The 16,155-nt window shown below is 39.7% G+C and overlaps 1 protein-coding gene across 4 annotated transcripts in view; it reads left to right on the top strand.

Moving 5' to 3' along the window:
• Nucleotides 1–12,203, top strand: part of ZDHHC8 (zinc finger DHHC-type palmitoyltransferase 8) — a 125,584-nt gene extending 113,381 nt beyond the window's left edge. For 3 of the 4 annotated variants that reach the window (XM_027780791.2, XM_027780792.2, XM_055796613.1), the window contains one exon: nucleotides 365–5,666. In XM_027780791.2, coding sequence (XP_027636592.1) covers nucleotides 365–536 — 172 coding nt within the window. In that variant the 3' untranslated portion in view covers nucleotides 537–5,666. Of the gene's footprint in view, nucleotides 1–364; nucleotides 5,667–6,169; nucleotides 6,246–7,120 lie in introns of those variants that run through there. The other variant, XR_003552731.2, reaches the window with a different exon arrangement.
• The last annotated feature ends 3,952 nt before the right edge of the window (nucleotides 12,204–16,155 follow it).

Raw genomic sequence — 16,155 nt, 5'->3', positions numbered from 1 at the left:
TCTGAGTATTATTTCTGATAGTAAGACACAGTTTGGCTTAAGGTCAACAGTGGTCACAATTAAACCCTCCTGTGTCCTACAAATGCTTATGCAATTAGTTTTGTTCAACAAAGCATTTAAACAAGTAATTAAATGAACAGATATTACTGGGGTCTGATCCACTGACCTAATAGCCAAATGAATTCTCTCATTTCAGTGGCTTTTCCTCAAATATATTGGCTTCAGCAAGGTTGCTCCCATGCTTGAATATTTTGCAACACTGGGACTCAGGGTAACAGGGGTAATTGTTTATCCTGAATGAAGCCATTCTGCTATCACACTTTAGTTACTAACAATGCATCTTCTGGTATTTCTTTTGATGCAGGGATGACATGCAGTTGAAGACACCTCACAGTAAAATAAATGGACAGCCAAAAGGAATATCCAGGTTGGGTTCAACATCAAGTTCCCAGGGGACACCTGTCAGCCCTGCTAGACACTCAAGTGTTAAGAAGGTGTCTGGAGTTGGTGGAACAACCTATGAAATTTCAGTGTAAAATACAATTAATTAAAAATAAAGAGCCATCCACTCAGCCAGCCATGAAGCTAGGAGCACTGTGAAGACTCAAATAACAACAAAGAAGGAGCAGCAGCAGCCGGCCACTCTCCTTTTCTTGTTTGGGTTTGTTCTGTTTTCATCTTTTGGCCAAAAACCAGCTGCAGCCTTATTCTTAAGGGAATAAAATTGTACAGTCCATCAGACTCTTCCTGAAGCAACAGGCAGGAACTGGCTATGACCTAACACCATAACCACAGAGCGGATTTCTTTCATGCAAGAGAGCGCTAAAGCCATTGTGCGTGTGTCTGTCCAACAAACCTGTTTTGTACCAGTTGTGCTGTGAAAAAGTATGGTCAGTCCAGGATCATTTAGTTTTTCCCCTTCCCAGTTCTTCTGTCCAGCAATGTGTCCGGCAGGAGTCAGAGGCCTGGCTGCTGTTTTCCTACCGACATGGAAAGCGGGCTTCCTGTGCTGGGCAGTCTGCGTGTGTGAGAACTGCTCTGTGTCCCCCGGGTGTTGCAGGTTGGGTTCCTCCTCCTGGGAAGGAGCAAGGCAAGGGCACTTGGGCTGCGAATGCCGCGGCATCTTTAAAAGCCTCCCTGCTCCCTGGTCCTGGATGGGAGCAGGAGAAAGGATAGCAACAGCTTCTCACTGTCTGCCATTTGCCTCCCTGTGTGTGAAATTGTGTGTGTGCGTGTGCGCGTGTTTGTCTCTCATGGAAAAGGACCACAACACCAGTAAGGATCTTCCACTCCGACCTCTTGCTCCATCTGGTTTTTAAAGGCTTCTCTGACTCGGAAACAAAACCAAGCAGATAAGAAAAGAGATGTTTGGATGGGAACATATTTTAAACAGCCATCAGCTGCTTTCCTTGCACCCTCCTTACCTGTTGGATTTAGGCAATAACATGGTTTACTGCCTTGTCCTGGTGCCATCTGTGTAATCCTGCAGCAAGGTTATCATGATCTGTTGAATTTACAGTGTGTGTAACTGAGCCAAGCATACATCTAAAGGATATAAATTTTCTGTCTGCCTAATTACTAGCACATTCCCTCTGGTCTTCAATACTGTTAGACAAAGGATTTTCCATTTGGGGTTTTTTCCCCTAGGGAGCAACTTTTTAAAATAGTATCAATCAAATCTACTCAACACTCTGAGGTTTCTTTTTCCTGTCTCCAGAAAACTACATTTACTTTGTTGGACTTAAAGACAGCTTTACCATAAAAAACAAGAAAGGGGGGGTGCATTACTTTTGTCACAAATATGAGAACTCTGGCAAAGCTAATCTGGGGACAAATGGAATGGGTTTTTTTCTCCATTCCATAAGGATTCTTTTCCTTCCCACGCAGTTACCACCTCAGAAGTCAAAAGTACTGAGATCTGGACCAATGCTAACTAGCCAGATCATGTGTGCTGTTAAGAATATCCTGAGAAATTGTTGCCAAAGTCACTAAAAATGATTATTTATCACTGAGCCAGTCAGCATACAAAACCTCGGCTTCCCACCTGGTTTTCCTGGTGAATAGTTTTGACTAGAGAACTAAATTAATCACTTTTCAGGATATTTGTTTCAAGAGATTGAATCCTTTTCAGTCTTTGACTATAATGGAGAGCTCTCCAGATATTTAGTAGCAATTCATAATGTGTTGATAGCATCTTACTTATTTTCATGTATGTTGATATTAATTATTCTGGAAGGCAAATATTGACCTCAGTTTTGCCTGGTTAAAATTTATCTTTTGATTTGGTAGATCTTAACATCTGCTGCAATACATGCTTATTGTGTCCCTTGTATATCACAGAATTTTTTGGAGAGAAAGGTTGAAGAGAACATAAGAAAGTTAATCATCTCTCTGTGTAATGCTCAGTGTCGCCTGAAGGGAGAAACCTGGAAAGCAATGCAGCTGCAATAGGCCAGAGTTATGAGAGAGTGAACTAGAAATCAGTGTGTATTTTATCACCTTGGTGGTATCTTAAATGCCTACTGTAGGGACATCACAGAGCAGAGAAACACTAGTCTTTCTATGCGATTTGCTCACTGGCATGTAGAATATTGTCCTTAGTTGGAGGCACCATGGTACTAGAAAGGTACTGACAAACTGGATCAGGTACAGATGGAGCAATATATATTGAAAGACTGGACAGGTTGGCTGATGAAAAGATTTAAAGGGCTAAAACCATGACACTGGCTAAGCAATGAAGTGGAAATTGAGTATCATGACTTTAAAAATACTTTACTTTAAAGATGTAAAACCAAAGGTAAATCAAAAGGTTGTCACTGATAACCAATGGTCTGCATTTAGAAGGGGGCAGAAAAGATGGAGGGGAAGGGGCAGTGGAATAGTCTTCCAAGGCAGAGTATTGGAGACTGTTTAGAACAGCCAGACTATATTTGGACAAGTCATTAAAAAAAAAAATTCTGTAAGAGGTGAGCCTGCAGGGGCAAGGGGCTAGACCAGATGGCCTTACAGATTTCTTCCATCTTTAACTGTTATTAACCTGCAACTCTACCCTGACGTTAACTCCTCAGGAAGATGCAGTACTTCCTCAAGGACTGGAATTCACTCTGGTGCATAGAGTATCACAAGATTTACTTGTTTTTAAAGTATCATGTATGCCATATGTAAGCCCTGAAAAAGATGGAACACGTGATACACTGAATTTGGGCTAGGGAGCGAGACAAGGGCACATTTTGTCATGTCTTTGAATACGTACATGAAATTCATGCAAGCAAGGCTGAAAATTTGCACCAGTGTAATAGCTGAGATTTGCATCCCAGTGGTGCTCCACTTTGATTGTTCTTTTTCCTGCATTTATAAACAAAAAAGCAACTGAGGAACTTGAAGGGCCAAAGAGCCTTTGAAGTTAACTACATTAGTTCATGAGAGAATTTCTCAGTAAGACTAAACACAGTATTGTGTGTATAAAGCACTAATATCCAGGGTTATTTTGACATAGTTCACAAGGGGTAAGGGAGGAAGGAATGAATGCATTGTGTCATTACAGGTTCATATATAAGGATTATGTATTTTGTGAGTAGTTTTGCCCACAGTTGAGAGATGTTTGACTTGTTAATAGGTTTACAATGGTACCAAAGTTGTGTGGGGGTTTTTTTTTTTTCCTTTTGAGGTTTGCATATAATTCAGTGCACGTAGCCTGGAGTAAATTATTCAAATCTTCTGAAAGAATAATCTAAGCAGAACTGTTAGCCGGAGATTGCATGCAGCAAGTCCAGCCTCATTTCCATCCAAGGCACTGAACGCGCAGCTATTTTCTCATAAATGTAAGATTCTGTTTCCATAGCTCCTGTTGCAGGACTGGGGACCTCTTTATTAAATCTAATTTTGGAGCAGGATCCAGCCCATATTGAAGTATAGTTCTTCAAAGAGTATACAGATTAGCAGTAAGGTTCTTCTGCCCAGGTAGTCTCAGTTTTTAAAGATGCTGCAGGCCAAATCTTCAGCTGGTGTAAACTGGTGTGGCTCCATCAAAGCTCATTTAAGTGATGCTAATTTACAGGAGGTGGAGATCAGCCACGAAAATCCAGCACAAGTTAACACATCTTGTAAAGTAGCTTCTTTACTTTTGTCATGTTTATTTCATGTTTCAGGAGTCTTAAATTTTTTCAACATGTTTTTATTTTTAGCTTATTTAAAAAACAGCAATAGTTTTTGTTTAGGTTTTGCATCAATCTTCATTGCATATTGCATTTAATTAGCCATTTGTTCCCTGTTCATACACTCCCATTTAGTGTCCAGGTTTTCATTGTAGTAAATCTGCCTTGAAAAGTTGGATCTCTGTATCTTTAATTGTATAATATATTGAGTATTAGGAAGTTAAATGTACCTTACTACATGGGTGGGAGCGAGAGAAAATATTTTTACTTGAAGCCTTAATGTTTTCTTTTTTTACTACTTTGTTCGTTGACCTCATAGGAAAGTCTGAATAGCAAAGACTTTGAAACTCTGGGCCAAATACTGCACTGTTATACAACCAGCATTTGGCCCCGTATGTCAGAACTGGATGCAGACATAACCTGAAATGAACAAAGGAAAAAGCCTCAGGCAGGGTGGCATATTTTCCTGAAGGTCGTTAATACAGTCTCAAAATGTGTCTGTAAGCAAGTACATTAAAGAAGTCTTCAAGTGTTGAATTTTTAAGAAAGGTCATAGCAGGAACTGCCCTAATATCTTATATTAGCATTTTCTTTTTATATTAAAGAAAACAAAACACATGTAATTACTTAGTTTGGTTAAAGTCAGCTGTAAGGGTTGCACAGAGCTATGTGTTAGTAGCCATGTGCAGCAAATGAACTGTGTTGTGTTGCTGTTCTAAAATTGCTAACCAAGCATAATGTTATCTCACCTTGGCCTAAGATAATCACCTCATGGGTGTTATAATGGATGTTCCTCAGATGATGCCTATTTTCCTATAAGCCTAATGTGGAAATTGCAATGTGGTTTTCTTTGGACTATATCTATGGTCCAGACTAGAGTTATATAGATATATAGATATATATTCAATATTTTTTTTGTGGGGGGGAAAGATGGGGTCAAGGTTGCTGTCTCTGACAGTCTGGAAAGTTAATGTTGAACCGTTTTTATGGTCTGTATTTCACCTGTTCTGCCACCTTGAATTGTTGGAATGTATCTGTGCAGGCTTTGTGGAGCTCTGTCTGTAACCTTTTTTGTGGCTCTCGTAATACATATATATTTTTTAAACCTTTGAGTTACTTCAGTATTTTCAAGTGTCTGGTTCACCCCGATGAGTTATGGCTCAGGTGCATTCTTTTGCTGACATGGTTCGTGGCGCGCTGCCCTTTTTCACTTCCATTTGCAAAACATGAACTGAAACAGTAGGACTGGAAAGACCAATTCCAGTGCAAAATCTGCAAGTAACAAAACACTAAAAGAAGTGATTGCAGGTCAAGTCTCATTTTCAAGGTGCTTATGGTAGAGTAGAAAATATGCTGAGTCTGTAAAAGAATGTCTCATTGTTGTGACCAATGGATCAACACTGAATGAAGTTTTCTATACTGTTTTTTATTAAAATTGTGGAGTTAATAGGGATCCTGCGGTCCAGCACAATTGTGAATCATTGCTACAGAATAACTATGGAAAAAATGTTATATTGGTAGTTGTTGCAATGTTTTATTCAGGATATCTGGATTTATATATCCCAAAGATGTATGATTTTTAATCTCTCTTCACTTATCTGTCTCTATCTAGTCTGAAAATATGTCCGTTTGATCTGTAAGACTGGCTTATGACGCACACGGTTGCCAAGCCCTCCTAACAGCAGCTGCTGCAAGATTTCTGATGCCATCATTTGCATATATAGGCTAATTACATTAAGCAACAGTCCACTCAAGCATGTTCATTATAAATGCCAGTGATATTTCTGTGCTGTCGTGTCTTCACATGGCAGAGATTACCTTATATATAAAATGGCCAAAAACGTAATCACCAGGCTTCATTGATGTTGGCTACATCAAACAGAATTATATAAGCTTATTATCTGTTTTAGTACATTTTATTTGAAGACATCTTGGCTTACAGCAATCTTGGCTTTTCTGTCTCTAAGTAATGGATAAATTATCCAAGTTTGTATTAATTTCTCCATTATTTTTAGGTTTTATTCTGCAGGACAAGTTTCAGTTCACATTTTGGAACATAGTAAGGAGAGACAAAGGAAACTATTTATCCAGGTGAATTTCTTTTAAGAGAGAAGCAGTTATATAATAAATAGATAAGAATTACTGTCAAAATAGGTTTTGTTCATCTTGTCACAATAACTTGAATTTTAAAGTAAGGCTTATTTCACAGCTGATATGTCTGTAACCCTGAAACATTTTTAAAGTGTCTTGGTTAGACATTTCAAATTATATGAAGAAATATGATCTACTTTTATGGATTAAAAACAGTCCTAGAGAAGTGATGGTACATTTTACAGTGCCTTATATATATGTGTATATATATATATGTGTATATATAATGCCTATATGTATATAATCTGTACATAACTGTGTACATATCTTCACGTAAAACTAGTTACAGGTGTCCCTATCTGGTGTATTTTAAATGGAACTGATCTGTGTTGATAGAAAAAAAAATGGTTGTATTAGCAGCAAAATCCAGAGCCAAAAATACTTACTAAAACACAAGCAAATAAAATAGACTGGAAACAGTGTTTCTGCCATTGGTTATGTCCCAGGCCATGGAAGGCTGGTAGGTGGCCCCCCCATTATAAGGGATATTCAGAGAGAAGGGAAAGCAGTGATGGAAGCTTGGATAAAGTGAGGAATATATAAGAGATTGAGGGATGCCTGAAAGCACCCCATTGCTCAGAACTATAAAGGATAAAGGAGAGGTGCAGGAGGAAGGGATGGGCTGTCTTTCAGGGGAAGCTGAGACCTCAGAAGAACCATCAGAAATTGCCTTGAACAAGTGTCCTTAAGAAAACTAGCTCTTGGCTGTGACAAGAACCCTTCAGCCTCACTGGCGTTGGTGGTATTTCACCAATTCTTTTAGTGGTCACACTAACTCCTTCCCCTCAAGTGTTGGGTTTTCTTTCTGCCAACAGGGATGCAATAATGACTCTAGGTAGATATGGAACAGGGAATTCTGCAGAGCTTCAGACAGTGGATCTTATCTAGAGAGAGAAGAGTGACTTCTGTGGAAGAGACTCTCATCTTCTGACTGTAAGGAAGATTATTCATGTTTCCTTTCCCTTACAAATTATTTCATGCTGTATTGCCATCCTGTTCACCTTTTACACATGCATCCCTTGTGTGGATTTTTCAGACAGTAATTTTGCCATTTATTAGCAAGGAACTTAAAGCACTAACATAGCCTATCCATATGGCATTAGATGTGGAATATATCTGGCCTGAGATGGACAGCATACAAGGCTATGTGAGCACTGTGGGCAATGCTGAGTTTTACCAATATTTCTAGACTGCGTTAAGATATTCTGTCTATCAACTCTATGATATTCTGTCTATTGACTCTGTCTATCTAACTATGTTAATCAAAGTAATTTCTGCATTTGGGGGCATAGGCCAGTTTGATCAGATTATATGGCAGAAGCGCACAGCATAATTTATGCGGCAGATTCTGCCAGTTCATGAGCTTTTCTAGTTTAGTTACATTTTACAATAATAGGGGTACCACAGTTAAGTCTTGTATTTTAAAAAATATCCCTTTTCTGAAATAAGACAGTTTTACAAATACAAGTAATTCAAAAAACCTTTTCAGCAGACTTTGTAAAGCATCTGCCATGTAAAAACCATGGGGACCATATACTACCTCCTGAAGTTTATTTCACACCTTTAAACTCCTAACCTCCATGCAGGGCTTGTACTATCCATCTGTTTCTGCAAGATGGAGTAAGAACAGGGTTTTCAAGGATGTATTTGAACATTGTCTGCATGTGTGAAAACCTCCCACTAAACTCAGTGGTAACTGAAAGAAATGATGGGGAGGATATGTCTGAATAACTGGAGGGAGAGCAATGTCTGGAACACTTTAAGGGAAAAAGTAGCCTTCCATACTAATTAAGAATTGTTGTTTAGTTAGCACTGTTGTTTTGGAGCCAAAGCATGCCCATGAGTTTGGGTTCAATAAAACATGTCATCACACACAGTCAGCAACGAGGACTCAGTGTAGGGCTTTCAACACCAAAATCACAAACCTTGAATACTTGAGATGCACACCTAAAATGAGAATTCCTGTTTTCAGAGTGGCACAACAACACATTAAGCTCATGAATGGTAGTTTTTCCTTTAATGATGCTTTGTTAGACTTAACATGCCATTGGGAGCGGCACCCACAGGAATTAGCTCACTGCTATAGTTCATTGACATTAGGACTTCAAGCCTCTAACCTGGAGCAAATCAAGTACTTGTAATCTTTTTTCCCACAACAGGGAACAAAGGGGAAAGTGGAATTTCATGAGCACATCCCATTTTTGGGCCAACTCTATTTCTAATGAAGCTTCTGTCTCTACTACAGAGAACTTACATAAATGGTCTTCATGTGGCAGGCAGCAAGAGGGAATTTGGGTTTATTAGTGAAGCAGCAACGTGGTGCTCTTCTGCCCTCTGGCTTGTCCTTGCACACGGTGTGCAGGTAAGTGGCTCCTGGGCAGTGGTTTCTTACTGCATTCACTGCTTCAGTGGATATGAGTTGGATGGCTCCTGTGTGTGCCAGTTGCAAAGCACACCTCCCTGCCATGGAGCATACGTGTTGAAAGCCTCTTTCAGTTCCGTAGGTGCAGAACACGTGGGGATCTTTGGATCAGGGATGACTGTGGAAGCTCATAAAATGGCATTATAGTCTGGTTCTAGTCCTGGGCGCAGGTGGTTTAGCACAATACAGCTTTACTGTCAGCTTTCTCTCTTGTACAGTCATTTGAACAGATGGTGGAAGGGTTTTTGTTGTTTGTTTGTTTGTTTTTTTAATAAATACAAACCAATGCTACTTTTTCATGGAAAAAACTCACCTTGTAGAAACTGCAGAGTCTCAGTAAATTCAGTAACAGCATGATCCTGTTTTTGCAGCCTGAATGTTATGAATCCATCTGGCCTTGGGATCAGCCCTTGTTGTCTCATTGGCAGGTATCTACAATAACAGACTTAAAAACAGAGAAGTAAGTAGTTAGGTGGTACTTGGTCATGACTAATTTTTCAGACCCACTAATAATACAGACAAACTGCTCTGTTGTTGGCCACAATCTTCTCTATCAAAATGCACATGCTTTGCACTGCTATCTTGCTGGCAGTTTCCCAGTGTTAGTCAGTAAGAGATGTACCAGTTAGATGTTCAGCTGGAAACCCGGTCTACACTTCAGGCACAGGAATGGGCTCCAGGCATTCTGGCAGCAGTTCCTGGCTCCATACAAATTACTGATGACTTGTACGTCTTCCCATGCCTCTTCACTCCATGTAAGATGGGGATGCAACTTCCTGACCTCACAGATGTGTTGTGTTTGTGAGAGGCTTGAACCCTATCATTCTGCAATCAGCTGTGTAGCTGGAGCCAAGCAGATGCATCCCATAGGTATCCAGGATCAGTGGGGCAGATTTAGGGCATATTTAACTTCAAATGAAAGCACCACTCCAGGTCACATTCTTGCGGAGAAGTTTTTTGGGTGTTTGTGTGATGGGTGTTGCTGACAGTAGTCTTGGTCTTACACACTGACTTTGGAAAGCTGTTTTAGTAAATACATGAAAGACATTTCTGCCTTGATCATTCCCTTGACATCCTGCATACTTCCTTATAATCCAAACCCTCTGCATAATACCCGTACAGCACAATCCTCATTCCAAGAGACCATATGCTTCATTGCCTTAAGCAACTCCACTGTTCCCTGCCTGCTTATTGGAATAGTTGTGCATATATATAATAGTAACTAAAATTACTGAGCAGAAATACAGTAAAATAAATAGCTGTAGGTTGGGAGTGACCTCCAAAAGGGGGGACACTGCAATGTGCTGTTGTGGCAGAGAACACAGCGAGAGCTGAGTTTTGCAGCCATTGACTTGTTGTGGGCTGCTGAAGAAATACAGCCTTTTACATTTTTTCTTAAGAGCAAGGACTAATGGTGCTACGTTGCCATGAGAAAACTGTTAGTAATTCCTGTCTTTTTTGTGTCTGTTTTAATGTTTTGCAGAAATATGTGTCTATCTACAATAGTGTATTCATAGTACATGAAGATTATCAAAGAAGGAATAATGTTGTCTATTAGTGCACAAAATAATTTCTTTGCTAGTATGGTCTTTTACTCACTACTGCCTTTCTAATAAAGGGGCAGGAAAGAGTTAGAAATTAATAATCACTGGGATTTTTATCACAGGCAAGCACATTCTGCTTTAAGGGATAGGAAGATTAGATGTGTCCATGTGTAAACAGAGGTTGCGTGAGTTTGTTTAACTGTAAAGGCAAAATAAATCTATTTTTACCACCTATATTGAAGCACAGAATAGATAATTTTTTCAAAACCTGTAAAACCTTCATAAGAAAATATACCATAGTAATTCAGTGTACTTCTCCCACATTTTTTACAGAATTTATAATATTCTTTATGAGCATTTTAATTTACTTTTGAAAATATTTTTTTCTTTAATTATATCTACACAAATTCTAGAGATATCTATACAGACGATCTTCATATACATCTAAAGCCCTGGATGCTGCAGAACTGCATTTCAGCACTGTGTCACAAATGATGGAGAGAGTCCTTTTTGGGTACAAGAGACTTGGCGTGCACTGTCCTTGGTTTTGGTTTATTTTTATTTATACCCACAGAGATTGATCAGCAGAAGGAATCTGAGCACCCTGCTGTTGGATGGAGTCATAACACAACCTGTGCACCCAGAAATGCTTTGCCTGCCTCAGGCAGAGACCAGTGAAGTGTCTTTCTAGGTACAGTGTGTCTGTGCTCCTTCCTAGCTTAAACATTGCAGTTTTAAGCAGAGAGCTCTTCTGTGGTCTTCTCTTGGGCAATCAGGATGTGTTACCTGCCACCCAGTCAGGGTGAGGCACAGACCTGGGAAGCAGTGACACGGTTTCTGTTTCCAGCTGTGTCACTGACTTACTGTGTGCCATTCCCAAGGTCACAGTGTCACACTTGGTAGATGGTATTCCAGTATGACACAGAAGTTGAGATCCTCTGGATTTAAATTGCTAAGTGACTTCCAGCGTTGAGTCATGTGGCTGTTCCTTGGCACCAGATCTGAAATCTGTTGGCAATAGGGCATTGCTTAGTAGAGGCTATATGATGACCATATGGACACCATGCCTTGTGGCAGAGGTGTGGGACTTCAGAGGGCATTCTTACAGTCCCTAGCTCAAGACAAAGAGGAAACCGAGGTAGTGAAAAAGGGAAAAGAAGTATCTTTGGCTGACATGAAAGGGAATAGGCAGTGTCAAAAGACAGGAAGGGGCAGCTGGGTTTATTGCTGGCAAGAAAAATTTCCTCCTGTTTCTATCAGCATGAAGGATTGATTGGCTGGGGCAGGCAGCATGCTGTTAAGTACATAGAAGATCTCTTCTTCCTGCCTTAGATGGATTTCTGTCATTATTTTGCAGAAAGACAGAAGGTTGTAATGTAGGCAGGGCTACATAAGGCAGAGTAATAACATAAATCTTCATAGCCTTGGCTGGGTACTGAAAGCAGGCTGGCAGGGGAAAGTTCAGATGGGTCTCTGTCTCCACAAGATAACCACTAGGTTTTGGTAATTCCACATTCCTCTGCACTTATCTTGGAGGGACACTTCTAGTATAAAATGTATTTTTTAATTTTAGGCAGCAACCAGTCTTTCAATGCCATGTGTCTGTCAAATGCACTGTAAAAAAGCCACAGTGAAGTATTGTAAATGTAATCCCCCTCCCCAAGTTGTTGAAGTTAGCAAGAAGAAAACATCTGTAATTTTTTTTTCCAGGCCAGTTTACCGTTCAAAGTTATGTTTTATATGACATATTAAATTAATTACAAAACATAAATTCAATCTGGAGCAGCAGTAAATTGCTTATTACTTTTCATTTTGCGGCTGTAAAATGTTACAGAAGATCTGAAACAGATTCAAAAAACTTGTATAAAATGTATACTGTGTATTTCAGCTATTGCTACAGCAATGGCTGCTGAATCTGGGTTTTGCTAGTAATTTAAAAAGAGTTCTGCATAAATTCCTACTAATAGCAACAATTATTTTAGCTAATGAACCTGTAGTTTGATTCAGCTAAGTAATTTTCATGCATTCCTTCCTATTGAAGCAAAATCACTGATAAATCACACCAGGTTATAACAATAAAGCACTAGTGGCAAATCAGTTAGGACAGAAAAGCAATTCTATTCTGAGTTTCTCTCTGGAGCATCTCCCATCAAGAACTCTCTCTTGAACCCACTTGGTTTAAAGCTGATAAATGACAAAATTAATGCCGTGGAGGAAGCAAACGAGGAAGGAGCATCTCTGTTTCCCACAGGCCATAAAACAGTAAGCGCTACATTAAATTACCAAAAAGCATAATGAAAACACAAGGCAGAACTCTTTCAAGAAAGCAGAGATTAAATTGCCGCAGGATGTTGTGAAAACCAAAAGAAATGCAACAAAGGTATCCTTTAGCAGAGCATTAATTCTGCTGCTGCTACTAGCCATCCTCTGCATTGGGATGCGAAAGCAGTGCTCTCTTTAGTCTGGGCTGACGTTAGTTGATTTTGAAGCCTAGTTCCTTGGACACTCCACAACTGCCTAATTCCATGCTCAAGAATAAAATCATCACTTGAGTCCTACTACTGGTGGCTTTGGTAGCTTAAGCTAATGTGGTGGTCAGACTAGTTCAATAGAGAAAACTGATATTCACCCAAGGGTCCTTAAAATTTCCCTAGGAAATGCATGAATACATTAGTAGAAATTTGAATGAGCTCAGTAACATCATTTGGAATAGAGAAAGCCACCGTGCCATTTTGCCTGATTTATGTGTGTTTCCAAGTTGCTGTACACACATGCACACACACATACATCTACATATGTATGTATGTGCACAGATATTTATAAAAGCAACCACAGCCTTTCAACTGTGTGTGCTGTGATTCAGCAGCAGCAATAGTTTTTGGCAGGGACATAATTTCAAATCTTCGGCTGAGGATGCCTGCCAAAGCATTGTTGCACAGAGACAGAATGAAGAAAGTTATTTATAAATTAGGATAATTAGGTCCCGTGCTTATTAGTGTTGGGAATGAAACAGAAAGATGATACGTGTGGTAATAGGTATCATAATATGAGAAGATGCTGTCTGTGATTTTCTACTTGTTGACTGAAGGGAAAAAAAAATATTCAGGTGAAGTAACATCATTATGTGCTGCTCCCACCTAGGAAATTCAGGCTGTGGGAGTGTGTTGTTATGCTGTAGGACAGGGCCCAGTTACACCAATGGAAGTTTGGAATACTTCCACAGGATCCAGGTGTTGATTGTTGTAACTGAGATTAGACTCTGTTTCCTCAGTCCTGAACATTTTGTGTTCAGGTGAATGTGAACCCTGAACAGACATAGAAAACTGTACTAACTCCTCTTACTTGGAAGCAGTAGCTCTCGACCACGCTGGCAGGGGACAGCACTGCCCAGTCTGATGTTCTGCTCATCATCTCTGTCAGCAGAGGCAAGGCTGTTTCTGTGTCTCATCAGTCATGTACGTTACATCCCTTTTTTCTTGAGAAATACTGTCACTGGGACAAATTGATCTTTCCACTGGTATTCTCCCTAGAGGCATAAACCCAGCGAACGCAATATGAAATTTATCCATGTAGGGTCTGAAAGGAGCCTGTGGTCACCCAGTCTCTGTAGAGCACCCAGGACAATGCTCTCAGGCCATTTCTTACTGAAGTGTTTGTCACACAGTAAGTCAAGAGAATAGCAATTAATACTAAAGAATTCTTAGCTCCTGGCTTTATACTAAGTTTACTAGATAGTGTGACTAATGTGTAGTAAGACACTTAAAACACACATCTGTGTTTTAACAGTTGAATATCCCATTAACTTTTCTCTTACTTCTCAAGCTATTTGGACTGATCTCACAATGCTTGGGATTTTTAAGGGCCCAAGCTCCTGAAGTCTCAAGTAAATACTTGACTATGGCAGTTTCTGAGTTTTTCACAAAAGGTCAGGGAAAAAATGTCTTCAGCATTGCAGAGAAAAGCTTGAAATACAAAAATGATCCCTCTCCAAACCCCTCCAAATCTGAGAGAAGTGCCAAGCTTATTATTTCTCCTGAAAAAAGCGGGGCTTCTAAACACTGGCGCAACACTGACAAGGTCCACTGACTTAGAAAGATGATTCCTTTATTTAAAAGTAGGTGCAGTCTAAGCAAGTGCTTTGCTTGGTCTGGGCCTTAGTCTCACTGAAACGGGAGCGGTGCTCGGAAAGCTCGTCTAGCTAAATTGGAGCTGCAGCTCCTATTTCTGCTGCATCGCCAGCAAAGAATGTCACATACGTGGCTGACTATCTTGCAGGTTCTCCAGACTTGTAGTTAGCATCACTTCCTCAAAAACTATTTCATCCTAGGGTTTTGCCTGCACCGCCTCAATGCAGCTTGTATGTGGAAACACTGCATTTAAATGCTTGTTTCCAAAAAAAGGAACAGCAGGGTTTAGACAGCCTGTGCCAAGCTCTATCCCTAGGGTGATTTTTCTGAAGTAAAGCAGGGAATACCTGAAATAGCTCCTGACAGAGAGATAGGAAAGGATATTTTGGGTGAGCTCGAATTTTGCTTTTATATTTATTGTAAAGCATTAAATGGAACGTTAAAACTAGAATTCTCCTGAACTGTGTAATTATGTCCGTCACAGTACTTCAAATGATTTGCAAGCAGAGTGTTCTCCTTCCTGCTAAGTGAATTTTGCAGATAGGTCTTTTAATGGTTTGCCAGTGCACCTAAAAGCATAGCTGGGTTTAGGGCATAGACTGCAGTGCCTAGGTATTAAGCTCTTAGTAGTGACTGTTAGTATCAAATGCAACAGCCGCCAACACTGTCAAGTCCATAACAACTACAAATTTATTTCCCTTTCTAAAACAGACCAAAAAAAAGTAAAGAAAATGGTGTAAAGACAGATCAGCTGAACTTTGCAAAAGCAACAAGAATGCCTGAATTCTGTTTCATTGTTGTGAGCTATTAGCAGCACCTGTGCTTCCTTAGCAAAATAACAAGTTTACCATTATCTAAGACAAAAACTTTTTTGGGGGGAGGGTGAGGTCCTTGAGGCAATAATATCAAATCCCCTTTTGTTTCCTGGGTAGTGATTACAGTAAAATACTTTGCTTATGTTTCCATTCCTTAGACCATCTGTTTCACATTAAACCCTTCTGGCGTGATACATCAGTATTTATTAGAGCGTTACATTAGATAATGTAGTGTTAGTATGGCTGTTACAAACCCTTAGTTTCATGAGTATGACCTCAGGGGCAGAAATGGATGTGTTTACTTAATGAAAGGGCTAGAGACTGTGTTAATAAAACTAGTTTACCAGTTCAGAAATTACTTTTTTTTTAGGTCTTTCACAAATGTATTTTTGGTGTGTTTTTTGATTTGTAATTCTGAATGTTTGTGTTTGGTACAGTAAAACCTTCTGGTTTTAAATGACTGAAAGCCGTGATACTGAGGACTTGTTGATAATAAATTGTTAGACACCTAAATCTGAAAACACAATACTCTATATGTGATGGGGTGACATCCATTTTCATAAATTTCCAATGCCCTGTACCATTCAGGGCATGCACTCACGCGATTCAAGAGCTACTGAAGATGGGGCAGTAACCCTCCACCCCTGAAGGAGCTTTCTAGACGTTTTTCTTGTTGCCCTCTGCAGCAGCTCATTTCTTGTGCTTTCTATCAGACGCAAGGCTTCATAACACCAATATGCAGAAGACAAGACTTGTTGTAGAGCTATCCTGTCATTGCAGTCTCAACCATTTTGGGACAATTTAGTAAGTACAAGACCTTGCAAGATTTTAAAAAAATTCTTAGCGCTAATGAGACTTTAGTCCCAGTGTACTAAAGAGACTTGCTCCTTACCAAAGGAGTAAGCGAAGACACTCAGTCATGGGAAAGAAGAGCAGTTCCTT

Source organism: Falco peregrinus, chromosome 2 (genome assembly GCF_023634155.1).
Source record: "Falco peregrinus isolate bFalPer1 chromosome 2, bFalPer1.pri, whole genome shotgun sequence".
NCBI lineage: Eukaryota > Metazoa > Chordata > Aves > Falconiformes > Falconidae > Falco > Falco peregrinus.
Note: the sequence above shows the minus strand (reverse complement) of the source record. Positions and strands in the feature narration are given on the sequence as shown.